The sequence below is a fragment of the Podarcis bocagei genome (genome assembly GCF_964188305.1).
Source record: "Podarcis bocagei genome assembly, chromosome: 10".
Classification (NCBI taxonomy): Eukaryota; Metazoa; Chordata; class Lepidosauria; order Squamata; family Lacertidae; genus Podarcis; species Podarcis bocagei.
Genome location: NC_138135.1, coordinates 5,267,443 through 5,294,562, shown reverse-complemented (window position 1 = coordinate 5,294,562; position 27,120 = coordinate 5,267,443). Strand labels below are relative to the sequence as shown.

General features: G+C 48.2%; 2 protein-coding genes across 4 annotated transcripts in view; both read left to right on the top strand.

The window, feature by feature from the left end:
* Nucleotides 1-18,705, top strand: LOC308596855 (uncharacterized protein; the record flags this gene model as incomplete). Its single annotated transcript, XM_081212162.1, has 6 exons — nt 1-69; nt 2,396-2,540; nt 14,282-14,417; nt 15,094-15,238; nt 16,209-17,966; nt 18,659-18,705. Exons 5-6 carry the CDS (start codon nt 16,391-16,393, stop codon nt 18,703-18,705), a joined length of 1,623 nt encoding a protein of 540 aa, XP_081068288.1. The 5' UTR covers nt 1-69; nt 2,396-2,540; nt 14,282-14,417; nt 15,094-15,238; nt 16,209-16,390.
* LOC308595675 (uncharacterized protein) overlaps nt 13,492-27,120 on the top strand; it is a 70,402-nt gene continuing 56,773 nt past the window's right edge. Inside the window, exons 1-4 of one of the 3 annotated variants that reach the window (XR_014012103.1) lie at nt 13,492-13,662; nt 25,482-25,626; nt 26,044-26,352; nt 26,599-26,754. The gene's annotated coding sequence lies outside the window, so the exon portion shown is untranslated. Of the gene's footprint in view, nt 13,663-25,481; nt 25,627-26,043; nt 26,353-26,598; nt 26,755-27,120 lie in introns of those variants that run through there. The other 2 variants (XR_014012102.1, XM_081210275.1) reach the window with 2 other exon arrangements.

The following is a 27,120-nucleotide window of genomic DNA, read 5'->3' as shown; positions in this document are numbered from 1 at the left end:
TGCCTGTGACTGGAGGCTCTATATACAAGGTGTGTCTACACAGGCCAAAAACTGCCAGTATTAGCACAGGTGAGCTGTGTGACCTCCCCAAATTTACAGACTGTATGTGAATGAGAAGTTGTGGGTGGGATTACCGTTTATGGCATCCCTGTGATTTTCTCCACGCATAACATTTTGTGAGTTGATATTGCAGAACAAATTCCAAAATAACTACAAAAAACAACAACAATATAATAAGAAAGATTGTAGTATTTCTAGCTTGCCCACCTGGCTGGGTTTCCCCAGCCACTCTGAGCAGCTTACACTACATATAAAGGTAAAGGTAAAGGTACCCCTGCCTGTACGGGCCAGTCTTGCCAGACTCTAGGGTTGTGCGCTCATCTCACTCTAGAGGCCGGGAGCCAGCGCTGTCCACAGACACTTCCGGGTCACGTGGCCAGTGTGACGAAGCTGCTCTGGTGAGCCAGAGCCGCACACGGAAACACCGTTTACCTTCCCGCTAGTAAGCGGTCCCTATTTATCTACTTGCACCCGGGGGTGCTTTCGAACTGCTAGGTTGACAGGCGCTGGGACCGAGCAACTGGAGCTCACCCCGCCATCGGGATTCGAACCGCCGACCATGCGATCGGCAAGTCCTAGGCGCTGAGGTTTTACCCACAGCGCCACCCGCGTTCCTACAGCGCCACACTACATATAAAAGACAGTAAAACATCAGACATTCAAAACCACCCGATACAGGGCTGCCTTCATCTGTCTTCCAAATGTCAGATAGTTGCCCATTTCCTTGCCCTCTGCCTGCTTCCCTGTAACTTCGCTTCTCATGGGGGGGGGGGACCAGCAGAAGACCCTTGAAGGAGGACCTCAGTGTACAGACTGAGCGATGGGGGTGGAGACGTTCCTTCAGGTCTACATACCTGAGGCTGTTTAGGGCTTTAGTTTGCAGATTTTGCTCCTCCACAATGATCTCCAGAGCAAATACGACATACAATTAGCAGAGCGGGGGAAAAAGCTCAGAGACAGCAAAAAATTCCTGCAGTAAATTAATTTGTGACTGAAGGCATAACAGGAATCTATGCCTGAAAAATGCAACCACAGCAATTTAAAGGTCAGCACCAACAATGTGAATTGTGCTCAGAAATGTACTGGGAGTCAGTGAAGATCCTTTCAGACTGGTGTTATGTTGTCTCAGCGGCTGCTCCCACTCTGTTGTCTAGCTGCCACATTCTGGATTAGTTGCAGTTTCTGGGTCACCTTCAAAGGTAGCCCCATGTAGCGCATGGCAGTAGTTCAAGCGGGAGATCACCAGAGCATGCTCCACTCTGGGGAGACAGTCTCCAGGCTGGTAGGGTCTCAGCTGGCGTACCAGAAGGAGCCGGCTGACAGCTGCCCTGGACACAGAACTGACGTGCGCCTCCATGGAAAGCTGTAAGTCCAAAATGACCCCTAGGCTGCACACCTGGTTATTTAGGGGCACAGTTACCCCATCAGGATCAGGGGGTCCCCCACACATGCCCGCCCTCAGCCCCCCAAAACAGTATTTGTGTCTTGTCAGGATTCAGCCTCAATCTGTTAGCCCCCATCCATCCTCAAACCACCTCCAGGCACCAACCCAGAGCATTCACTGCCTGCACTCCAGTTTAAAAGAGAGACGGACCTGGGTATCATACACATACTGGGAATCACCCAGCCCAAACCCCCTGATGATCTCTCCCAGAGTCTTCATATAGATATTAAAAAGCATGGGGGAGAGGATGGAGCCCTCAGGAACCCCACAAGTGAGAGCCCAGAGGTCTGAACACTCATCCCCCAACACCACTTTCTGAACATGGCCCAGGAGGAAGGAGGGGAACCACTGCACAGCTGTGCCCCCAGCTCCCCTAGAGGGTCCAGTAGGACACCATGGCCAAAGGTCTCCAAAGCCACTGAGAGATCCAGCAGAACCAGGAAAGAGCTTTCCCCTTGGTTTCTAGCCCATCGGAGATCATCAAGCAGTGCAACCAGGGCAGTTTCAGTCCCATGATGAGGCCTGAATCCGAATTGGAAGGATAATGGTGGCAGAAGCTTTCCTGGTCCTACACCTCCAAAAGCTCCAGGCCCAAGACTTTCATTAGTTTTCAAGGGGCCATCAGAGTTGCTGGAAGGAGGTGTGCAGGACACCATCCAACCGTCTTAGAGAGTCCATTCTGGATTTGTGTAGGTTTCCCCCCATAGCCTTCTCTTCTTCTGAAGATAACTCACAAGGCAGCGAAGGTTTAGGATCAGAGCTTTCCTTCTCGATGGGCTTCCTTCCCCAATTGAAAATCACATCAGCCCTTCACTTTCCTCTGCAGCATGGGTGGAATCTGCCTTTTTGACTGTGGGATTCATTGTTGTTCTCCTCCTCTCCATCCACCAGGGTCTGCCTTCACCTGCAGCAGAATTCCCCAACCCACCAAGCGTTTGAGACCCATCAGGTATCCTCCCCTGGTTTCGCCAGCCGGTTCAAGTCGTTCCTGGGATTGTGGCCCCTATTCCATCCTGACAGCTTCTGGAAGCCACAGGTGAGAGCTGAGTACAGGGTGGGGACCAATGGTGGAAAAATTACTCCAGAAGGTGGACTACATTTCCTCCACCAAAAGTAATACCGCTCCCCTAACACCCCAAGACATCCTATAATTATGATATTTAAGACAGATCAGGAAAAAATTCATGTCTCCAGAAATAACGCAGGTTTAGGCCATCAATAAATCTATACTACATATTCAAGGTAATACATCATCCACAAAGTACAGTTAACCTATTTGCCTTGAATATCCTGCTTTTCAGTGTGATTTTAGGATAGTCCTGCGTCAGAAGATGGGCACGAGATCAGACAGCAAACCATTCTATAAAAAATCAAGCTGCTTTATGAACATTGATTGAGGATTTTGAAAGTTGCTCATGAATTACTATCATTTGATGACATTGCAACTTCACTTCCTAAAAATTGGGAACATGGGTAGGAGGTGAGGGAATGTAGGAGACGTTGAAATAGGAGAAGGTGCTAATTGAGCTTGATGTGTTCTCTTTCCTTTAGTTCTCTTCCTGGAAAACCAAACAGGATTTCCTTTCCTCCCACTCTGAAGAAGGAGATTGAGAAGACAGGGTACCTTCAGTTTCATAAGGAATAGAAATTAAAATGTGTGAAATGTGGAATATGCTTCACTGAATGAGCACATATAGTTCACATCAACGAACTCCAACAGGGGAGAAACCATTTAAAGGTATGGAGTGTGGAAAGAGTTTCACTGAGAGTGGAAACCTTAGAACACATCAACGTACTCACACAGGAGAGAAATCTTTTAAATGCATGGAGTGTGGAAAGAGCTTCAGTCAGAATGGTAGCCTTAAATTACACCAGCAGATTCACAAAGGGGAGAAACCATACAAATGTATGGAGTCTGGAAAGAGCTTTAGCCAGAGTGGACACCTCAATATACATCTACAGACTCACACAGGGGAGAAACCATTTAAATGTATGGAGTGCGGAAAGAGCTTCAGTCAGAGAGGACACCTTAAATTGCACAAATGGACTCACACGGATGAAAAACCTTTTAAATGTATGGAGTGTGGAAAGAGCTTTACTTTCAATGCATCCCTTAGAACACATCAGCAGACTCACACGGGTGAAAAACCTTTTAAATGTATGGAGTGTGGAAAGAGCTTCAGTCAGAATGGAGACCTTAAATTACACCAGCGGACTCACACAGGGGAGAAACCATTCAAATGTATGGAGTGTGGAAAGGCCTTCAGTCAGAGTGGAAATCTTAGGAGACATCAACGGACTCACACAGGGGAGAATCCTTTTAAATGCTTTGAGTGTGGAAAGAGCTTCCATCAGAATGGAGACCTTAAATTACACCAGCGGACTCACACAGGGGAGAAACCTTTTAAATGTATGGAGTGTGGAAAGAGCTTCAGTCAGAGTGGAAATCTTAGAATACATCAACGGACTCACACAGGGGAGAAACCATTTAAATGTATGGAGTGTGGAAAGAGCTTGAGTCGAAAGAGAGACATTAAATTACACCAGCGGACTCACATGGATGAGAAACCATATGAATGCATTGAGTGTGGAAAGAGGTTTAGAGATAATGGAACCCTTAGAACACATCAACGGACTCACACGGGGGAGAAACCTTTTAACTGCATAGAGTGCGGAAAGAGCTTTACTTTCAATGTATCCCTTAGAACACATCAACGGACTCACACGGGAGAAACCATTTAAATGTATGGAGTGCGGAAAGAGCTTTAGTCAGGGTGGACACCTTAGATTGCACAAATGGACTCACACGGATGAAAAACCTTTTAAATGTATGGAGTGTGGAAAGAGCTTTACTTTCAATTCATCCCTTAGAACACATCAGCAGACTCACACGGGTGAAAAACCTTTTAAATGTATGGAGTGTGGAAAGAGCTTCAGTCAGAATGGAGACCTTAAATTACACCAGCGGACTCACACAGGGGAGAAACCATTCAAATGTATGGAGTGTGGAAAGAGCTTCAGTCGGAGTGGGAATTTTAGAAGACATCAATGGACTCACACAGGGGAGAATCCTTTTAAATGCATGGAGTGTGGAAAGAGCTTCCGTCAGAGTGGAAATCTTAGAAAACACCAGCAAACACACATGGGAAAAACCATTTAAATTTATGGCGTGTGGAAGGAGCTTCAGTCAGAGTGGAAGCCTTAATTTACCTCAACAAACTCACACAAAAGACAAACCATATAAATGTCAGGAAAGGCGATAGAGGTTCAGTTCTAGTTGAAGTCCTGCATCAACAGACTCATGCACAGGAAGAACTTCAATAGTTGACACCCTACAAACCATCAAGAAACTCAAAGAGGAGAAGCAGTTTAAATGGAAGGATTACAGAAAGAGCTTTAGTTATAATGAAGTGTATAAGAAACATATAGGGACTCTCAGAGCAGAGAACCCATTTAGATGTATGGAGTGCGGGACATGTTCTGCTCAGAGTTCCACTGGTTTATGCACCAAACCCTCTCACCCCCACCACTGCATGATCTCCAAACTCTGCTTCTTCACCAGAATGTCATCCCTGCCCCCTGCGTGTTCTGAAGAAACCTTAAAATACTGTAATTTAACGGGAGATTTTCCCCAAGCCTAATTGCAAGAGGGGGAAGAAGGGGCTGCAGGTACGAGGGAAATCTCCTGTGTTACGATATGGATGCAATGCAGCTGCAAAATGCTAGCTTGAAAACATCACATGATGGAATGTTGGGACTGTTCCGTGGGAAACAGAGGGACAGTCAATTTACAGTGCGAAGCACCGGAATTAGCTCAGAGTGTAATATGAGCTCTTCCTCTTGTTCTTGTACAGGAAGTACAGGAAGTGTTTGTCACTCAACTGCTGGAGTTTGAAGAGAGCAGTCATGTTTTCTGTAATGCTCAAAAGACAGAAATAAAGGCATGTAAATACGTTTCTGTCTATCTCTTTCCCCTCCCAGGGGGGCAGGAAAGAGGGGGGGTGTTCTTCTCACGCTGAGAAGAATCGCCTATCGCGACCTAGCCTGGATCTTGCTGGGGAATGCAGCCAGGGAGGTCAAAAGGAGACCAAGCCGGGTGCCTGGGAGTGTTGCCAGTTACTACTGATATAGGCTTGATTTCCGACATCTGGTAGCATATCTGATGGTTTTGCTACTTGCAGTAGCAAAAGAGGTCGATGGATTGTACTCATCCTCTGCAAGGAGATAAAGGAAGAATGTGGTAGCGAGCGGATGGAAGCTGCAAGGACTGAGCACCGGAGCAGACGTTTTTGCTGATAAGCCAGGAGCAACGGATTCCCTCAAGGTATGGTGATTTTACGGCTGTGAGAGTGAACGCGAATTGAAGCATTCTTTGGTTCACAGAGTGTCTGCTTTTGGATAAAAACAGCACGGAGAAACAGCCCGCATATTTCACATTCCTGAGGCTTGATAAGCTCTGCTATTGCCGGTCAGCCAAGTCCAGTTGCTAAGCAACGAGACGTCAGTACTTTTCTGAGCCAGTTAGCTTTGAAAAGTAAAGAGGAAAATTACAAGCCAACGGAATTAAGGCTGGGACTGTGAGAGGCTGGAAAAACACTGGTGGAAAATTCCAGCATTTGTTTTGCTGTTATCTCACTGCTCTTGGAGGGACTTTCAAGACAGCCTGTGTTTAACTGCCAGGTGCAAGGCAGTAAACAACCAGCTATTGGATTTTACCAGCGTGTGACTGAGAGCTGAGGCCTGGAATGAAGATGGCCTTATTCAGTCAGAAACTGGGTGTGCAAAACTGGGAACAATGGAGTTTTGCAATGGAATATTTGTTAGTGGGAGAGCAACTTTGGCACTTAGTGCAATCCCCAGTGCCTGATGCTGGACATGCACAGGGGAGGAAGGCTGAAGTTCAAAATGAACTGAAGCAGCGTGTAATCAAAATTTTGGCTGAGAATGTGGAAGCTTGTCTTGAGACAATTCTGTTGGGTGCTGAGGAGCCACGAGTTGCTTGGCAATCCCTCCAAAAAGCTTGTGAAGCTGGGATGGGAAGCAAGGGTTGGCTGCACCATCAGAGGGAGAGAGCCAAGAAAGCCATAGCCAGATTCTTGAAAGCTCATCGAAAGCTCAGAAGAGCTTTGACCCCAAAAGGGGGAGTGAAGGAACTGTTGCTGCTGTTGCTGTTCCTGTTCTTGCTGCAACGGATGTTGCTGACAGGGGGAGTGAGGCTCGGAGTTGTAGTGCACCCACTGCTATTGCAGTAGAAGAGCAAGCTGAAGCTCTGAACGTTGTTTGTTGTTGCAATTATGGCCAGCCTGGGCATGTTCAGAGGAACTGTAAGAGGCCACGTCAGCAGAAAGGAGCTAAGGGGAGCTCTGCAAAGCCTGAGGCGTCAGGCAAGACTCATACTAAGTCCCAGGTGGAACCAGCTATGGCTTTGGTGTCACTAAAAGCCACACCAGAAGTGGAAAATGCTTTTGTTTTGGACACGGGTTGCACGCAACACATGACGTCGCTACGAGAACTGTTTTCAACGTTTAAGAAGCCAAGCTTCACTGTGAAACAGGCCAATGGCCAGGAGCTGGAAGCGACCGGGTTTGGAACTCTGTATCTTGAGAGTCTGAACTTGACTATAAACAATGTCTATTTGGTTCCTGATTTAAAGTTCAATCTGCTGAGTGTTTCGCAGATCACAAAGAAAGGACTGATTTTGTCCTATGATAGAGAAAGCTGCAAAATCTTCAAAGATGGAGAGCTGTATCTTTCTGCCAGAGAGAAAGATGGACTGTATTTGTTGACTTTTGATCAAAGTGATTGCATAAATTGTAATGCATCTGAGTCTAACATGATTTCTCTTGCAGGCGTGACGAAGGACGTCCAGAAGGCGGCAAAAGTAACTAAAGCTTTTCAGCGAATGTATGCTGATGTGATTGGTCCTCTAGCACCATCTAGAGGCAATGCAAGATATTATCTTGTGTGTGTGGATTATTTCTCTCATTATGTGTGGATATACTTATTGCAGAAACCACAAGAAGCCTTAGAAAGGTTTAAAGAGTTTTGTGACAAGGTTAAAAATGTTCATGATGCTAACATTGATTGTCTTTTCACAGATGAAAAGCCAGTTTTTCTTTTACAGGATTTTCAGGATTTCCTGGATAAGCGAGGCATAAGGCACAAGAGTGCTGTTTCTGCTGGTGCATGGAACAAAAGTGTCTGTGTGCAAGTGAACAAAGAATTGCAAAATGGGATGAAGGCACAATTGCTGAGTTCACATTTGCCACATGAGTATTGGGCTGAATCTTTATTGTGTTACAGTGGTGCCTTGCAAGACGAAATTAATCCGTTCCGCAAGTCTCTCTGTCTTGCGGTTTTTTTGTCTTGCGAAGCACGGCTATTAGCGGCTTAGCGGCTATTAACGGCTTAGCGGCTTTAAGAAAAAGGAAACAAACTCGCAAGAACTCTCAAGACGTTTTGTCTTGCGAAGCAAGCCCATAGGGAAATTCGTCTTGCGGAACGACTCAAAAAACAGAAAACTCTTTCGTCTTGCGAGGCATTCGTCTTGCGAGGTACCACTGTATTGTTACACTTGGTTGAGAAAGGTTTCAAAAGATTTGGGAAGTTCTCCTTTTGAGAGACTATTCCACAGGAAACCTTCTGTTGCCCATTTTAAGGTTTTTGGGTCTCTTGTGAAGTCTGATGCTCCAGGTGGAGTAAAGAATGCTAGAGGCATTTTTGTGGGTTATGAAAAGGGTCTTTACAGAGTAATTTTGTCTGAATCTGGTCAGGTGATTCTCACAAAATTTCTAGAGAGTGCTCCTGAACAGGAGGGAGTAATTGTTCACACATTTCCCACTGAGGACAATTCAGATGATGATGATGATTTGACTGATTACAATGGTACTGAGAGTGACAGTGATAGCTCAAAGAGCTCAGTTGACACAGTCATTGAGAGGAAATCTCACACAATGGCTAGACCTTCAATAGTGAAGGATGAACCACTGTTCACTATTGGAACTGGTTCTCCAAAGAGTCCTGAAACTGAACCAGTCAGCAGAGAGGATCAGCACCTCATACGCAGGTCTGAGAGAGGTACAAAGGGCGTACCACCCAAGAGGTATTCTAAAGAGTTTGCTAACTCAGTTATTGCATGTGTTACTATTGTTGACAACTCAAAACAGGTTAAAGGTGTGTCCAAGTCAGAGACAAAGACACAACAGGGAGTTGCTGAGCGTAACACCACATTCCCTAGCCAAGGTAATGCAGATGCACTCATTTCTTGGAAGTCAGACAACCAGAGAGGTACACTGGGGAAACCAGTGGCGGGTAGTTCCAAGGGTGGAACTGAAACAACAGGGGATTGTTATATGTATAACAACTGTTTGTTTTCTTCTCTGGATCAAGCTCTGTTCGCAGCGCACATTGAATCATATGGGGGAGTATGTTACGATACTTTCCTGCCAGGGGGGCAGGAAAGAGGGGGGGTGTTCTCACGCTGAGAAGAATCGCCTATCACCACCTAGCCTGGATCTTGCTGGGGAATGCAGCCAGGGAGGTCAAAAGGAGACCAAGCTGGGTGCCTGGGAATGTTGCCAGTTACTACTGATATAGGCTTGATTTCCGACATCCTGGTGGGTCCCATCTTCACTCATGAACCCCATGGAGCAACCCCAGAGCTCCTGCTTATTCTGGGGATTGGAGAAGATAGTACTTTTCCATAGTCCAAGAAGTTATTATTGAGTCATGCTGATAGGGAGTTTTCCTACCAGAGGACCAGACTGCATATTACTATCATACTGATTTTACTGTTTCTGCTTTTGCTGTCATGGACTGGCTGGGTGCGGCGGGGGGGGGGGGGTGAGGCACCAGCTGACGGACCCACAAGGGAAGAAGGCTCAGAGCCTGGGGGCTGGTGTTGGGATGGCGATGAGCAGAAAGAGAGAAAGGAGCAGAATGGAAGGGAGGTGTTGCAAGCTGGAGGAAACCGGGTTTGGTGAGCAGGAAGAGGCTGGGGCAGAGAGCAGTTCAGGCTCAGAGGGAGGAGAGGAGGAGGTCTGGAGACCCAGAGGAGGCCGGCTGATGAAGCATCCAGGGAGACCCCCCCTCCTGCTGCGACCAGCTCCCCTCTCCCCTGGTCTCCTAGAGCACACAAAGAAACCCGGTTCAGACCCCATGATCCTGCACATGATATTAAGAGGGTGTTTCCCTGCCCCCCAACATGCATCACGTTAATCTTGTTGACAATGAACTGTATTTTCAGCCCAATCACCCCGTTTGGAGAGCTCTTTTTGGAGCTCCTTGCAATCTGTCTTTGAACAATCCTGGACAATTTACTGCCACCAGCAAACTTTGCCCCCTCTCTGCTCACTCCTAACTCTAGATCATTTATGAACAAGTTGAAAAGCCACAGGTCCCAATACTGATCTATTGGGGACTCCACTTTCTGCTTCTCTCCATTCACAGGAGTGTTCGTTTAATAATATGTGTTCCTCCCTCCCCCCATCCTTCTGTGCTGTGGAGGTAACCCTGCGGAAATGTTATGGAGGGGTGGTGGGGAAATTGTTATCAGCTCTCCCACTGGTTCGGTAGTGATGCAACCGTTCTTAGGATATGCACGGTGTTGTTGTTCTCGGGGTTGAGTTGCAGTATTTTCCCAATTTCACGGCATCGGCGGTGTTATCTGAATTGCTGGGACCATCGGGGGGGGGGGGGCAAAGACAATTAAATCTACCTCTGGCTTTCTGTGTGTCACATTTCCCTTGGGAGGAGCGTCACTTGGCATTGGCTGATCAGATTCCAACTGGGGTAAAGAGTGGTGAAATTCTGGATCTGCCAAAGGCATAATGGAGTGTCCTATCATTGAATTATCTAGATTGGGCTGGCGTTCTTTGTGTGTTTGGCCTTTTTTGCTCTGATGTTTTCCTCTCCAAGGGAGTGTTACGGCTGGGTTCACCGCACGTATCCATCTTTGACGGCCCTTCCAAATGAATCATGGCCCTATAGCGAAAGCCCTTCGGCAGAGAGGGTGTTGATTGCTTGGGGTCAGTCTGGCAGAAAGAAAAGCAAAGCCTACTCAAAGGGAAGGCGCTTCAACTTCCAGCCAGTCTGCTCCCACAATGGCTGAAGAAGAAGTGCCCTTTGGGAATGGCGGAGCTGAATGGAAGCGGGCAAGGAAGCCCCACAATCGCTCCTGCTGGAGGAATAGGGGCACTGACCCTATACTCAAAGGTGATGGCCACTTCTGGAATCTAGGAAGGAATTCCCCCCACCCTGGTCACATGCAGCTGGGCTCACTTGCCAGAGCCACCTGCAGGGCCTGCCAACAATTCCCATCATTCCTAGTCTTGCTAGCTTGGGATGGTGGGATCTGTAGTCCAAAAACAGCTGGTGACCCAAATTTGGGAAACCCTGTTCTACCTGAAGTACAAAGGAGGATTCACCTGCATTAGAACGTCAGGTGAGCCCTGCAGGATCAGGCCCACGGGGCCCCTGTCCTCCCAGGGGCCAAGTAGGGGCCTCTTCTGGGAAGCCCACCGGCAGCACTTGAGCACCAGAGAAGGACGGCTGCCTCTGACTGGGGAAGCACATTTCTTCTTGGGGCACATTTCTGGAGAAGTTTAGCAAAGTGTTTTAATGTTTAATGCCGTACAGTGGAATAATAATAATAATAATAATAATAATAATAATAATAATAATAATTTATTTATACCCCGCACATCTGGCTGGGTTTCCCCAGCCACTCTGGGCGGCTCCCAATCAAGTGTTAAGAACAGTACAGCATTACATATTAAAAACTTCCCTGAACAGGGATGCCTTAAGATGTCTTCTGAATGTCAGGTAGTTGTTTATCTCTTTGACATCTGATGGGAGGATGTTCCACAGGGCGGGCGCCACTACTGAGAAGGCCCTCTGCCTGGTTCCCTGTAACTTGGCTTCTCGCAGTGAGGGAACCGCCAGAAGGCCCTTGGTGCTGGATCTCAGTGTCCGGGTGAATGATTGGGGTGGAGACGCTCCTTCAGGTATGCAGGACCGAGGCCGTTTAGGACTTTCAAGGTCAGCACCAACACTTTGAATTGTGCTCGGAAACATACTTGGAATGTACCTCGGGTTAAGTACTTAATTTGTTCTGGAGGTCTGTACTTAACCTGAAACTGTTCTTAACCTGAAGCACCACTTTAGCTTATGGGACCTCCTGTTGTGATGTATCGATGACCCTGTTGAAAAATGTATTGTGTTAAATGGGGAGAGGTGTTAAAAGTTCGTGCAACCATATGCAATTGTTGTAAGAATTTTAAGGTCTAATATATACAAAATAAATGTTCTAAGAACACACACACACCACATGTCTGAATCCAATAGAAAATTTTCTGGAACAAAGTAGGAGACTTTGGCATTTAGAAAAATGAGCACGTCACCCTGGCCGTTGGTAACCCTATTTTCCCACACGTTTTAACTACCCTCTTCCCCAAAGAACCATAATAGTACAGTGGTACCCCGCAAGACGAACGCCTCGCGAGACGAAAAACTCGCAAAACGAAAGGTTTTTTCGTTTTCGAGTTGCCTCGCAAGACGAATTTCCCTATGGGCTTGCTTCGCAAAACGAAGCTTGCCCCGGGGACAGCGGGTCTTCTCTTTTGAAGCAAGGGGCAGCGGGGAGAAGCGATCTTCTCCCCGCAGCCCCAGGTCCGGGGACAGCGGGAAGCGCTTCCAGCTGCCCCCGGACCTCTTTTGAAGCAAGGGGCTGCAGGGAGATCGCTTCTCCCGGTGCTCCGAAGCCGGGCGGGGGGGAGGGAACACCTGCCCCCACCGCCCGGCTTCGGAACGCTGCTCCAAAGCGGGGCGGGGGGGCGGGAACACCTGCCCCAGCCGCCCCGCTTCAGAACGCTGCTCCAAAGCGGGGCGGGGGGGCGGGAACACCTGCCCCAGCCGCCCCGCTTCGGAATGCTGCTCCAAAGCGGGGCGGGGGGGCGGGAACACCTTCTGAAGGCAGGCGGGGGGCGAAAGTCTTTGTCCCCCCTGCCTGCCTTCCCAGGGGCTTTTAAATCGCCCCGGACAGCGGAGAAGTCCTCCGCTGTCCCGGGGTTTTTTAAAATGCTGGGGGTGGGAAGAAAAGCCCTTGTCCCCCCCCCCAGCCTTCAGAAGAGGTCCGGGGACAGACTGTCCCCGGACCTGGTCTGAAGGCGGTTTCCCTAGGAACGCATTAATTGATTTTCAATGCATTCTTATGGGAAACCGTGCATCGCAAGACGAAAAACTCGCAAGACGAAGAGACTTGCGGAACGAATTAATTTCGTCTTGCGAGGCACCACTGTATTCGGACATCCCCCCAACTGGAAGGCTTTCCTGCGCTTCTCCTTTGAAGGCATCAGGATTCAATCCGCCACCCCGATGGATTTCTGCCTGGGACGTGCTGCCCTTGATTGCCTCCTGCCTCCTAAGGGATGATGGAGTCAGGGGGAGCCCTGGATCCCCCAATTCCAGAGGAGTCATTGGGCGTATTGGATAGTCGGAGGAAACAGTCCGATTCATGGTATCCGCTTCTTGCTACAATTGTATAGGCTGCTTTTCTGAGCCTCTTTGCTGCTGTGCATGGAAGGTGCCTGTGCAAATGGTCATTGTCCTGGCCTTAGTCCGAGGCTGTGGTGGGGACTTGGGGCGTCGTTTAACCGCCCCCCATTCCTGGTTTGAAGAGCACCAATACCTAAAGCACGGACGCACGCTAGTGGCGAGGGGTGGGCGAGGGAAGGATTTAGCAATGTAAACATTGGGGGGGAACCCCACTTTGTAATTGGATTGCGGGATCAGCCCCTCCCCGCTCTCCTGATCCGCAGATGGAAGAGGGGAGGAGGGAAACCTTCCTCTCCCTCCCCCCTATTCCTCCCCTCCCCTCCCGGCACATCCTTCCCTCACCCCGCCCCCACAATCCCAAATCCCCTCCCCAATATGTTGCCCCTCCTCCTCGCCATCCGACCTCTGTTCCAGGAATAGAACTCTGTTCCCAACCTGCCTGCTTCTCCCGGAAGTGGAGCTTCCACTCCGGATTGCTGCTCTGAGCCGTAGCTCTAGGGGCGCGCGCTTTCGGAAAGGGGAGGAGGGGCAGCAGGCGACAAAGCCCCCCCCCCCCCGTGGATGTTGCAGGAAAGGAAAGGAGAATCTGGAGCGAGGAGAAAGAGGTAAAGGGGTCGGGGGGGGGGAGAACAGAAAAGGACCCAGAGACCCCCGCAAGGTCCCGAAAGCGCCATTCGTGGGTCCCGTCGGCATGGCCTAGATCCCTGGACCTGTGCTGCGCCTTGGCAGCGGCGGACATGGGGCGCCCACCGAGGGGGTCCCAAGAGGGCTCCTTTGCCCCGTTTCTCCCACGCAGGGATCCCTGGGTCCCTGTGGGATCTGCACGGAGAAAGGCGGGTCATGAAAGGGTTAACGGGCTCGAGGGACGCCTGGATAGAGACCCCCGTGTGGCTTCCTTCTTGCAAGCTGCATCCTCTTCACGCCCCCATAAACCCCTGCCCTGCCCAGTCGCAGCGGTTCAAATCCGGAGAGGAAGAGGGGAGGGGAGAGGCCTTCTCAGAAGCGGCTCTTGGTTTCCGCAATCCCACCCGGGAATCAGCCAGAAACCTTTTCCTCTCTCTCAGGCTTCCATCTTTAATGTCTTTTCCACTGCCTGCTTCATTGAGGATGAGGATAATGTACACCTGTCATCAGGAAAAGGGGAGCAGAGTCCATGGAATGGCTCTCAGGCTTGATACAGAAGTTGCACCTCAAAAGCCTTTCTGTTCCTCTTATTTTTGGTAGGGAATGTCAGAGTGACTGACAAGCTGAGATTCTTCCCAGTCAAAGGACCCATTTTCATGATAGACAGTGCCTGTGGCTGGAGGCTCTACATACAAGGTGTGCCTATACAGGCCAAAAACTGCCAGTATTAGCACAAGTGAGGTATTTGACCTCCCCTTATTTACAGACTGTATGTAAATGAGAAGTAGTGGGTGGGATTACCGTTTATGGCATCCCTGTGATTTTCTCCACCCATGACATTTTGTGAGCTGATATGGCAGTACAAAATCCAAAATAACTACAAAAGAATAACAATATAATACGAATGATTGTAGTATTTCATAGAATCATAGAATCATAGAGTTGGAAGAGACCACAAGGGCCATCGAGTCCAACCCCCTGCCAAGCAGGAAACACCTTGCCTAACTGGCTGGGTTTCACCAGCCACTCTGGGCAGCTTACAGTACAAATAAAAGACAGTAAAACATCAGACATTAAAAACCTCCTGATACAGGGCTGCCTTCAGCTGTCACCTAAATGCAGATAGTTGCCCATTTCCTTGCCCTCTGCCTGCTTCCCTGTAACTTCGCTTCTCACGGGGTGTTTTGAACCAGCAGAAGACCCTCGAAGGAGGACCTCAGTGTACAGACTGAGCGATGGGGGTGGAGACACTCCTTCAGGTCTATCGAGAGTGAGGCTGTAGGGCTTCAGGTCAATGATCTTGCTGCTCCACAATGATCTCCAGAGCAAGTCCAACATACAATTAGCAGAGTAGGAAATAAAGCTCAGAGACTGTGGGATTCACTGTTGTTCTCCTCCTCTCCATCCACCAGGGTCTGCCTTCACCTGCAGCAGAATTCCCGAACCCACCTAGGATTTGACACCCATCAGGTATCCTCACCTGGTCTAGCCAGCCGGTTGAAGCCGTTGCTTGGATCGCTGCCTCTGTTGCATGCTGACAGCTTCTGGAAGCCACAGGTGAGAGCTGAGTGCAGGGTGGGGACCAATGGTGGAAAAATTACCCCACAAGGTGGACTACATGTCGCCCACCAAAGGTACTACCGCTCCCCTAACACCCCAAGCCATCCTATCATTATGATATTTAAGACAGATCAGGAATAAATTTATTTTTCAAGAAACAACATAACTTCAGGCTGTTAATGAATCAATACTACATATTCAAGGATGAAGTTTCCATTAAGTACGGTTATCTATTTGCCTTTAGTATTCAGATTTGTAAGTGTCATTTTAGGATAGTCCTGATTCAGGAGACAGGAAAAGATCAGGCTGCACCTCATTATTATAAGGAGCAATGGGGGTGGGTTTTTCCATCTGGGATTCCCATGCGTCAGCTGCTTTCCTTCTTCTCCTTCTCTTTCCATGCAATGCAAGGCATCTAGACGGAGGTCCATCTCCAAGAACAGGAGCTTCCCTGAGCACCCATTCAGCTGACCCGAAGCACCAAGACTTGTCACTAGTTCTCTGACTAACCCAGACCACAGTCCCTGGAAAAGGCATAGACCTAGGTCTCACATAATAGTCCATATGGACCTCCTGAGGCCAATGGGACTGTGCAGGTGATTCATTAAGAGACAGAGGTGGATGGAGGATTATGTTGCAGAGGATGGGAAATGTCCAAAGGAACGATGGACCAGAGAAAGAGAGGGCCTTTTCATGGACAGAGAGCAGCTGCCTTTCCTGGTGAGAAAACAATTGGTTTGAAAAGTCTGCATTCCAATATCATGCTGCTTTATCATGCTGCTGATTGAGGATTATGAAAGGTTGCTGATGCATTACTATCATTTGATGACATTGCATTTTCATTTCCTAAAAATTTGGAACAAGGGTAGGATGCGGGGAAATGTAGGATATGTTGAAATATGAGGTGGTGCTAATGGCATCTGATGTGCTCTCTTTTCCTTTGTTCTCTTCCTTGAAACCCAAAAAGGATTTCTTTTCCTCCCACTCTGAAGAAGGTGAAGGAGAAGACAGTCACAACTTCAGGGGATCGGGCACCTTCAGTTTAATTAGGAAGAGAAATTAAAATGTGTCAAATGTGGAATATGCTTCACTGAATGAGCATACATAGCTCACATCAACGACCTCCAACAGGAAAAACCATTTAAATGTATGGAGTGCGGAAGGAGCTTCAGTTTCAATGGAAGCCTTAGAACACATCAACGGACTCACACGGGTGAAAAACCTTTTAAATGCATGGAGTGTGGAAAGAGCTTTAGGGTAAATGGAAATCTTAGAATACATCAACGGACTCACACAGGAGAGAAACCATATAAATGTATGGAGTGCGGAAAGAGCTTCAGTCAGAGTGGACACTTCAATATTCATCTACAAACTCACACAGGGGAGAAACCATGTAAATGTATGGAGTGTGGAAAGAGCTTTAGTGAAAATGGAAGGCTTAAAACACATCAAAGGACTCACACAGGGGAAAAACCATATAAATGTACGGAGTGCGGAAAGAGCTTCAGTCAGAGTGGACACTTCAATATTCATCTTCAAACTCACACAGGGGAGAAACCATATAAATGTATGGAGTGCGGAAAGAGCTTCAGTCAGAATGGAGACCTTAGATGTCATCAATGGACTCACACAGGGGAGAAACCATATAAATGTATGGAGTGCGGAAAGAGCTTTAGTAAAAATGGAAGGCTTAAAACACATCAAAGGACTCACACAGGGGAAAAACCATATAAATGTATGCAGTGTGGAAAGAGCTTTACTGATAATGGAAGGCTTAGAGCACATCAATGGACTCACACAGCGGAAAAACCATTTAAATGTATGGAGTGCGGAAAGAGCTTCAGTCAGAATGGCGTCCTTAGAAGACATCAACGGACTCACACGGGTGAAAAACCTTTTAAATGCATAGAGTGCGGAAAGAGCTTCAGTCAGCATGAACACCTTAAATTACACCAGCGGACTCATACAGGTGAAAAACCATATGAATGCATGGAGTGTGGAAAGAGCTTTAATTCCAATTCATCCCTTAGAACACATCAACGGACTCACACAGGGGAGAAACGATATAAATGTATGGAGTGCGAAAAGAGCTTCAGTCAGAGTGGACATCTTAAATTACACCAGCGGACTCATACAGGTGAAAAACCATATGAATGCATGGAGTGTGGAAAGAGCTTTAATTTCAATGCATCCCTTAGAACACATCAACGGACTCACACAGGGGAGAAACCATTTAAATGTATGGAGTGCGGAAAGAGCTTCAGTCAGAGTGGACTCCTCAGTATTCATCTACGGACTCACACAGGTGAGAAACCATTTAAATGTATGGAGTGCGGTAAGAGCTTTCATCATAATGGAAGCTTTAGAAATCATCAACGGACTCACACAGCGGAGAAACCATTTGAATGCCTGGAGTGTGGGAAGATCTTCAGTCAGAGTGGACACCTCAATATACATCAACGGACTCACACAGGGGAGAAACCATATAAATGTATGGAGTGCGGAAAGAGCTTCAGTCAGAATGGAAACCTTAAATTACACCAGCGGACTCATACAGATGAAAAACCACATGAATGCATGGAGTGTGGAAAGGGCTTTAATTCCAATTCATCCCTTAGAACACATCAACGGACTCACACAGGGGAGAAACCATTTAAATGTATGGAGTGCGGAAAGAGCTTCAGTCAGAATGGAAGCCTTAAATTACACCAGCAGACTCATACAGGTGAAAAACCTTATGAATGCATGGAGTGTGGAAAGAGCTTTAATTTCAATGCATCCCTTAGAACACATCAACGGACTCACACAGGGGAGAAACCATTTAAATGTATGGAGTGCGGAAAGAGCTTCAGTCAGAGTGGACACCTCCGTATTCATCTACGGACTCACACAGGGGAGAAACCATTTAAATGTATGGAGTGTGGAAAGAGCTTTCTTCATAATGAAAGCCTTAGAAGACATCAACGGACTCACACAGGGGAGCAACCATTTAAATCTATGGCGTGTGGAAGGAGCTTCAGTCAGAGTGGAACCCTTTAATTTACGCCAACAAACGCACCCAAGAGACAAACCATACAAATTTCAGGAAAGGAAATAAAGGTTCAGTCCTAGGGGAGGTCCTACATTTTCCTGCTTGGCAGGGGGTTGGACTTGATGGCCCTTGTGGTCTATTCCAGCTCTGTGAGTCTATGATTCTATGATCAACAGACTCATGGACAGGAAGAACTTTAAGAGTTGAAACCCGACAAACCATCAACAAACTCAAAGCGGAGAAGCAGTTTCAATGGAAGGATTACAGAAAGTGCTTTAGTTATAATGGAGTGTTTAAGAAACATCAAGGGAGTCTCAGATGGGAGAACCCATTTAGATGTATGGAGTGTGGGACATGTTCCTCTCAGAGTCCCCTCTTCTTCACAGCAATGAACTCAGAGGAGATCCGGCTTCCGGCTTCAGGGCCCAGCTGAGTGTTGCCATTATCTTGAACTGGGTAACTCCTGTCTAATCTGCTCTGTGTCTGTGTCTCTCCCTGCTTCTGAGACCAATGGAAACGAGGGGGGCCGTTTCTCCCCCTCCATCTCTTCTTCTGAGGAAAGCTGATCTCCTTGAGAATGGATTCCCCCATATTCGGCTTCAGACCATTCCCTGACAAAACACATTGCCCTGTGTCGTTCCAGCCTCTTGCCTCCCTTGCTCCCTTCTGCTGGTACGTGTACCTGTGTGCTATATTTCTTTAAATGAAGGTAATGTCTCACAATAGTGAGAATAATTTTAGATATAAAGTACCTTTTGACAGGGATGCGGGTGGTGCTGTGGGTTAAACCATAGGCCCGTGGTTTGAATCCCCGTGACAGGGTGATCTCTGATTACTCAGTCCTTGCTCCTGCTAACCTAGCAGTTCGAAAGCATGTCAAAGTGCAAGTAGATAAATAGGTACCACTCAGGTGGGAAGGTAAACGGTGTTTCCGTGTGCTGTTCTGGTTCGCCAGAAGGGGCTTAGTCATGCTGGCCACATGACCCGGAAGCTGTACGTCGGCTCCCTCAGCCAGCAAAGCGAGATGAGCGCCGCAACCCCAGAGTTGGTCACGACTGGACCTAATGGTCAGGGGTCCCTTTACCTTTACCTTACCTTTTGATAGAGAAGGGGAGAGGGTGAATATGGATTGCTGGTGGTGGGTGAGGATTAGGGCTGGGCGATATATTGATATCTTATCCAATGCTGGTTTCTAGACCATATCCCGATAACCTTTGAAAAACCATTGATATGTCAATACACTGCGAATCACAGTGTGTATTTTGGGATGTGCCTGGAAGCAGCCGGAAGAAAGCTTTGCTTCGTGAAGTCCCTGCAGATGCTACGCTGCTGACTTCTCTCCCAGACGACAGGAATCGAAACACACACATCCATTGCCCTGTGTCCTTCCAGCCTCTTTCCTCCCTTGCTCCCTTCTGCCGGATTGTGTGCCTGACTTAGATATCCTGTGTGCTGTATTTTTTTACTGCTGAAACTGGATTTGCTCTCAAGTGCTAAGTTTTGTGCCTCTCTGGGGACCCAGTGAGAACTGTAGGCTTTGAAAGCTCAGTGAACTATTACTGAAGAAGTCCTGCTGCCTCTGTGTGTGTTTTTGTCCTCAGCGTGGGAATTGCTCTACACATGGCCCCTACCCTGCTGATACTTGGCTCATGCCCTGGAGTTGCTCTACTCAAGCATGCAAGACGGGTGCATCTGTGTGTGACTGGTTTTTGCACCAAACTCTCTCACCCCCACCACCGCATGATCTCCAAACACTGCTTCTTCACCAGAACTTCATCCCTGCCCCCTGCACATTCTGAAGAAAACTTAAAATACTGTAATTTATTGGGAGCTAGTCCCCCAAGCCTTATTGCAAGAGGGAGAATGAGGAGCTGCAGGTACCCAACAGAACATTAAAAATACAGAGATTGAGGTCAACAGACAGCGAAGCAAAGTCTACTCCAAGGGAAGCCCTTCAGCTTCCAGCCTGTCCCCTCCCACAAGGGCTGAAGGAGACTTGCCATTTGGGGATGGCAGAGCTGAGTGGAAGCGGGCAAGGAAGCCCCACTATCACTCCTGCCAGAGGAATAGGGTCACTCACCCCTATACTCAAAGCTGATTGACAGGAAGGAATTCCTCCCCACCCTTGTCACATGCAGCTGGGCTCACTTGCCAGAGCCACCTCGAAAGCCTGACTAGAATTCCCATTGATGTACTGTCTATGGAAAAGGAGGCGGCTTCTCTGTTATGTTTCTGTGATTGTTATTAAGAAAATGTATACATTATAGTCCCAAAAGTGTAAAGCCTTGCCTCTAACGTGGCCATGTTGATACCACAAACGTACTGTGTAATGCTTTGAATGTGCTACTGAAACAGACTTTGTAAAACTTTGTACAAAATACATGGAACAAAGTGTAACTGTTGCTGTCATGACAGACCCAGTATAGACAACTCCACACTGCCGTCTACTGGGTCTACAGTATAAAAAACAACAACACACCCATTCATGACTAAGACACTTTTATTGAATAAACCATTCTTCAAACAAAGTAACAGCCATTCACAAATAAAGACTGACGTCTCCCAGTAAGAGTTCCAATCTGACACAAAGATGGGAGCATCTTGTGGGAATGTTCAGGGTGGCAGGATAGGATATATTGTTTGTTAATAAAAGGCGAAAGATTTATATGATCTGAGGTGAAACCAGAGTATATTCTGAACAGAAGGACAAGTTAATTGTAAATAATGTGGTAACTGAAGAATTTAAAATAGAAAAAGGAACATGACAGGGGTGCCCAATTTCCCCATTACTTTTTATATCAGTCCTGGAGGTTTTGCTAAACATGATTAGAAGTAACCAGCTGGTTAAAGGGGTTCAGGTCGGAGCCAAACAGTATAAGTTAAGGGCCTTCGCAGATGACTTGGTACTTACTTTACAAGAGCCAGACACTAGTACGAAAAGGGTTTTAGTGCTAATTCAAGAATTTGGTCAAGTTGCTGGATTCAAACTGAATAAACAAAAGGGGGTGAGGCTCAGGTGGGACAGAGTTGAGAAGGAAAATATCCCGGGGTGCTGATTTACTCCGCTGCCCAGTTCGTAAGGGTGCCACTCCCCGGGGGTCCCTCCGGTCAGCAGAAGAAGGAGAATCCAGCCAAGTTAAAGATGCAAAGGGCGGTCAGTTGACCTGATCTTTATTTGTTGCAACAAGGTTCAAACACACCAAGAGTAGGAACCCCGAGAAGATGGTTGCATGCATTTTTAAGACCTCTCCCCATTTCCCACAATACATTTTTCCATAGCATCTTTGATGCATCACAGATTTGTCACAAAGTAGGAGTCTTTGGCATTCAGAAACATGGACCAATCACCCACCCCTGTCAACAGCCCCAGTTTCCCACACCTTTCCCCCAAAGTACCAGAATAATCCATAATCCGATGGATTTCTGCCTGGGGCATGTGCTGCCCTGGATCGCCTCCTGCCTCCTAAGGGATTATGGAGTCAGGGGGAGCCCGAGATCCCCGAATTCCAGAGGAGTCATTAGTCGTGGGAACCAGGAAATCGATCAAACCGTTGAATTGGGGCGAATAACCTTCCTCCCCGCCCCCTCTCAATTCTTTCCCTCCCCTCCCGGCACATCCTCCTCTCACCCCGCCCCCACAACCCCAAATCCCCTCCCCAATATGTTGCTCCTCCTCCTCCTCGCCACCCGACCTCTGTTCCGGGAATGGGGGGGGGGATGAACCCTCCTCCCAAACTGCCTGCTTCTCCCGGAAGTGGAGCTTCCACTCCGGATTGCTGCTTTGCGCCGTAGCTCAAGGGGGGCGCGCTTTCGGAAAGGGGAGGAGGGGCGGCAGGAGAGGACACCCCACCCCCACCCCCCGGGGATATTGCAGGAAAGGAAAGGAGAATCGGGAGCGAGGACAAAGAGGTAATGGGGTTGCGGGGGGAGGGGAGAAAAGGACCCAGAGACCCCCGCCAGCTCCCCAAAGCATATTTCGTGGGCCCCTTAGGCGCCTTGGCAGCGGCGGACATGGGCCCCCCACCCAGGGGGTCCCCACGAAGGCCTCCTTGCCCCGTTTCCCCCGCACAGGCATCCCTGGGGCCCTGTGGGATCTGCACGGAGAAAGGCGGGCCATGAAAGGGTTAACGGGCGCGAGGGACGCCTGGATAGAGACCCCCGTGTGGCTGATGTGGGGGGGTGTCCTCTGGATTGGGAGATGGGGGCGAGGGGTGAGTCCTGCCAAGGCGGCCTCTGGGTGCAGGGGAGACTCAGGGAAAGAGGGAGGGGGTCGAGGAAGTCGGGGGGGGGAGCATCCCTGGGGCGGGGAAGGGCAGCATTGGCGTGGGGGGGGGGGAGAGAGAGATACAGGAAGAGCAGTCCTTGAGGAGACGTCTTCATCGTGGCGCCCGCGGGGAATCTCTGAAGGGGCCTCCTTTGCTTCTCCATCCGGCCCAGCAATCGGCCACCCCTTCAAAGCGACTTGAGAGGGATCCCTGGAAAGTGGGGGCTCCTGTCCCCCCTTCCCTTCCTTCCTGCAATCTCCATCCTCTGCCCGCCCCCATAAGCCCAGACGCAGCGATTCTGCCCAGTCCAACAATTGGTCCCCTGGAGAGGAGAGGAAATTCCAAGAGGAAGAGGGGAGGGGGGAGGCTTTCTCAGAAGCGGCTCTTTGTTTCTGCAATCCCACCCAGGAAGCAGCCAGAAACCTTTTCCTCTCTCTCAGGCTTCCATCTTTAATGTCTTTTCATTGAGAATGAGGATAATGTACACCTGTCATCAGAGACAGGGGTGCAGAGTCCATGGAATGGCTCTCAGGCTTGATACAGAAGTTGCACCTCAAAAGCATTTCTGTTCCTCTTATTTTTGGTAGGGAATGTCAGAGTGACTGACAAGCTGAGATTCTTCCCAGTCAAAGGCCCCATTTTCATGGTAGACAGTGCTTGTGGCTGGAGGCTCTACATATAAGGTGTGCCTATACAGGCCAAAGACTGCCAGTATTAGCACCGGTGAGGTGTGTGACCTCCCCTAATTTACAGACTGTATGTGAATGAGAGTTTGTGGGTGGGATTACCGTTTATCGCATCCCTGTGATTTTCTCCACCCATAACATTTCATGAACTGATATTGCAGTACGAATTCCAAAATATCTACAAAAAAATCACAGTATAATAAGAATGATTGTAGGATTTCTACCCTGCTATCTGGCTGGGTTTCCCCAGCCACTCTGGGCAGCTTACAGTACATATAAAAGACAGTAAAACATCAGACATTAAAAACCTCCTGATACAGGGCTGCCTTCAGCTGTCTTCTAAATGTCAGATAGTTGCCCATTTCCTTGCCCTCTGCCTGCTTCCCTGTAACTTGGCTTCTCATGGGGGATCGGGGTGGGGGTGAACCAGCAGAAGACCCTCGAAGGAGGACCTCAGTGTACAGACTGAGCGATGGGGGTGGAGACGCTCCTTCAGGTCTACAGAGAGTGAGGCTGTAGGGCTTTAGGTCAATGATCTTGCTGCTCCACAATGATCTCCAGAGCAAGTCCAACATACAATTAGCAGAGTAGGAAATAAAGCTCAGAGACAGCAAAAAATTCCTTCAGCAAATAAATTTGTGACAGAAGGCATAACAGGAATCTATGCCTGAAAAATGCAACCACAGCAATTTAAAGGTCAGCACCAACAATGTGAATTGTTCTCAGAAATGTACAGTGGTGCCTCGCAAAACGAAATTAATCCGTTCCGCGAGTCTCTTCGTCTTGCGGTTTTTTCGTCTTGCGAAACACGGCTTTAGCGGCTATTAACGGCTTAGCGGCTATTAACGGCTTAGCGGCTTTAAGAAAAAGGAAGCAAACTTGCAAGAACTCGCAAGACGTTTTGTCTTGCAAAGCAAACCCATAGGGAAATTCGTCTTGCAGAACGACTCGAAAAACGCAAAACCCTTTCGTCTAGTGAGTTTTTCGTCTTGCGAGGCATTCGTCTTGCCGGGCACCACCGTACTGGGAGTCAGTGAAGATCCTTTCGGACTGGTGTCATGTTGTCTCAGTGGCTGTTCCCATTCTGTTGTCTAGCTGCCACATTCTGGATTAGTTGCAGTTTACGAGTCACCTTCAAAGATGGCCCCATGTAGCGCATGGCAGTAGTCCAAGCGGGAGATCAAAAGAATATGCACCACTCTGGGGAGACAGTCTCCAGGCATGGAGGGTCTCAGCCAGCGTACCAGATGGAGCTGGCAGACAACTGCCCTGGACGCAGAATTGACTTGCGCCTCCATGGACAGCTGTGAGTCCAAAATGACCCCCAGGTTGTGCACCTGGTCCTTTTGGGGCACAGTTACATACATCAGGTCTAGGGCGTCTCCCACACCTCCCTGCCCCCTTTCCCCCTGGGAAAGTATTTCTGTCTTGTCAAGATTCAACCTCAATCTGTTAGACACCATCCATCCTTCAACTGCCTCCAGACACTCATACAGTACCTTCACTGGTTCCAATTTAAAAGAGAGGTAGAGCTTGGTATCATCCACATACCGGGGAACACCCAACCCAACCCCCCTGATGATCTCTCCCAGCGTCTTCATATAGATATTAAAACGCATGGGGGAGAGGATGGAGCCCTCAGGAACCCCACAAGTGAGAGGCCAGAGGTCTGAACACTCATCCCCCAACACCACTTTCTGGACATGGCCCAGGAGGAAGGAGGGGCCCCTAGCTCCCCTAGAGGGTCCAGTAGGACTCCATGGCCAAAGGTCTCCAAAGCCGCTGAGAGATCCAGCAGAACCAGGAAAGAGCTTTTTCCCCCTTGGTCTCTAGCCCATCGGAGTTCATCAAGCAGTGCAACCAGGGCAGTTTCAGCCCCATGATGAGGCCTGAATCCGAATTGGAAGGATAATGGTGGCAGAAGCTTTCCTGGTCCTGCCCCTCCAAAAGCTCCAGGCCCAAGACTTTCATTAGCTTTCAAGGGGCCATCAGAGATGCTGGAAGGAGGTGTGCAGGACACCATCCAACCGTCTTAGAGAGTCCATTCTGGATTTGTGTAGGTTTCCCCCCATAGCCTTCTCTTCTCCTGAAGATAACTCACAAGGCAGTGAAGGTTTAGGATCAGAGTTTTCCTTCTCGATGGGCTTCCTTCCCCGGTTGACAATCACATCAGCCCTTCACTTTTCTCTGCAGCATGGGCGGAATCTGCCTTTTTGACTGTGGGATTCACTGTTGTTCTCCTCCTCTCCATCCACCAGGGTCTGCCTTCACCAGCAGCAGAATTCCCCAACCCACCAAGAATTTGAGACCCAGCAGATATCCTCACCTGGTTTAGCCAGCCCGTTGAAGCCGTTGCTTGGATCGCTGCCTCTGTTGCATGCTGACAGCTTCTGGAAGCCACAGGTGAGAGCTGAGTGCAGGGTGGGGACCAATGGTGGAAAAATTACCCCACAAGGTGGACTACATGTCGCCCACCAAAGGTACTACCGCTCCCCTAACACCCCAAGCCATCCTATCATTATGATATTTAAGACAGATCAGGAATAAATTTATTTCTCAAGAAACAACATAACTTCAGGCTGTTAATGAATCAATACTACATATTCAAGGATGAAGTTTCCATTAAGTACAGTTATCTATTTGCCTTTAGTATTCAGATTTGTAAGTGTCATTTTAGGATAGTCCTGATTCAGGAGACAAGAAAAGATCAGGCTGCACCTCATTATTATAAGGAGAAATGAGGGTGGGTTTCTCCGTCTGGGATTCACATGCGTAAGCTGCTTTCCTTCTGCTTCTCCTTCTCTTTCCATGCAATGCAAGGCATCTAGACGGAGGTCCATCTCCAAGAACAGGAGCTTCCCTGAGCACCCATTCAGCTGACCCGAAGCACCAAGACTTGTCACTAGTTCTCTGACTAACCCAGACCACAGTCCCTGGAAAAGGCATAGGCCTAGGTCTCACATAATAGTCCATATGGACCTCCTGAGGCCAATGGGACTGTGCAGGTGATTCATTAAGAGACAGAGGTGGATGGAGGATTATGTTGCAGAGGATGGGAAATGTCCAAAGGAACGATGGACCAGAGAAAGAGAGGGCCTTTTCATGGAAAGAGAGCAGCTGCCTTTCCTGGTGAGGAAACAATTGTTTGAAAAGTCTGCATTCCAATATCATGCTGCTTTATCATGCTGCTGATTGAGGATTATGAAAGGTTGCTGATGCATTGCTATCATTTGATGACATTGCATTTTCATTTCCTAAAAATTTGGAACAAGGGTAGGATGCGGGGAAATGTAGGATATGTTGAAATATGAGGTGGTGCTAATGGCATCTGATGTGCTCTCTTTTCCTTTGTTCTCTTCCTTGAAACCCAAACAGGATTTCCTTTCCTCCCACTCTGAAGAAGGTGAAGGAGAAGACAGTCACAACTTCAGGGGATTGGGCACCTTCAGTTTAATTAGGAAGAGAAATTAAAATGTGTCAAATGTGGAATATGCTTCACTGAATGAGCATACATAGCTCACATCAACGACCTACAACAGGAAAAACCATTTAAATGTATGGAGTGCGGAAAGAGCTTCAGTTTCAATGGAAGCCTTAGAACACATCAACGGACTCACAAGGGTGAAAAACCTTTTAAATGCATGGAGTGTGGAAAGAGCTTTAGGGTAAATGTAAAACTTAGAATACATCAACGGACTCACACAGGAGAGAAACCATATAAATGTATGGAGTGCGGAAAGAGCTTCAGTCAGAGTGGACACTTAAATATTCATCTTCAATCTCACACAGGGGAGAAACCATATAAATGTATGGAGTGCGGAAAGAGCTTCAGTCAGAATGGAGACCTTAGATGTCATCAATGGACTCACACAGGGGAGAAACCATATAAATGTATGG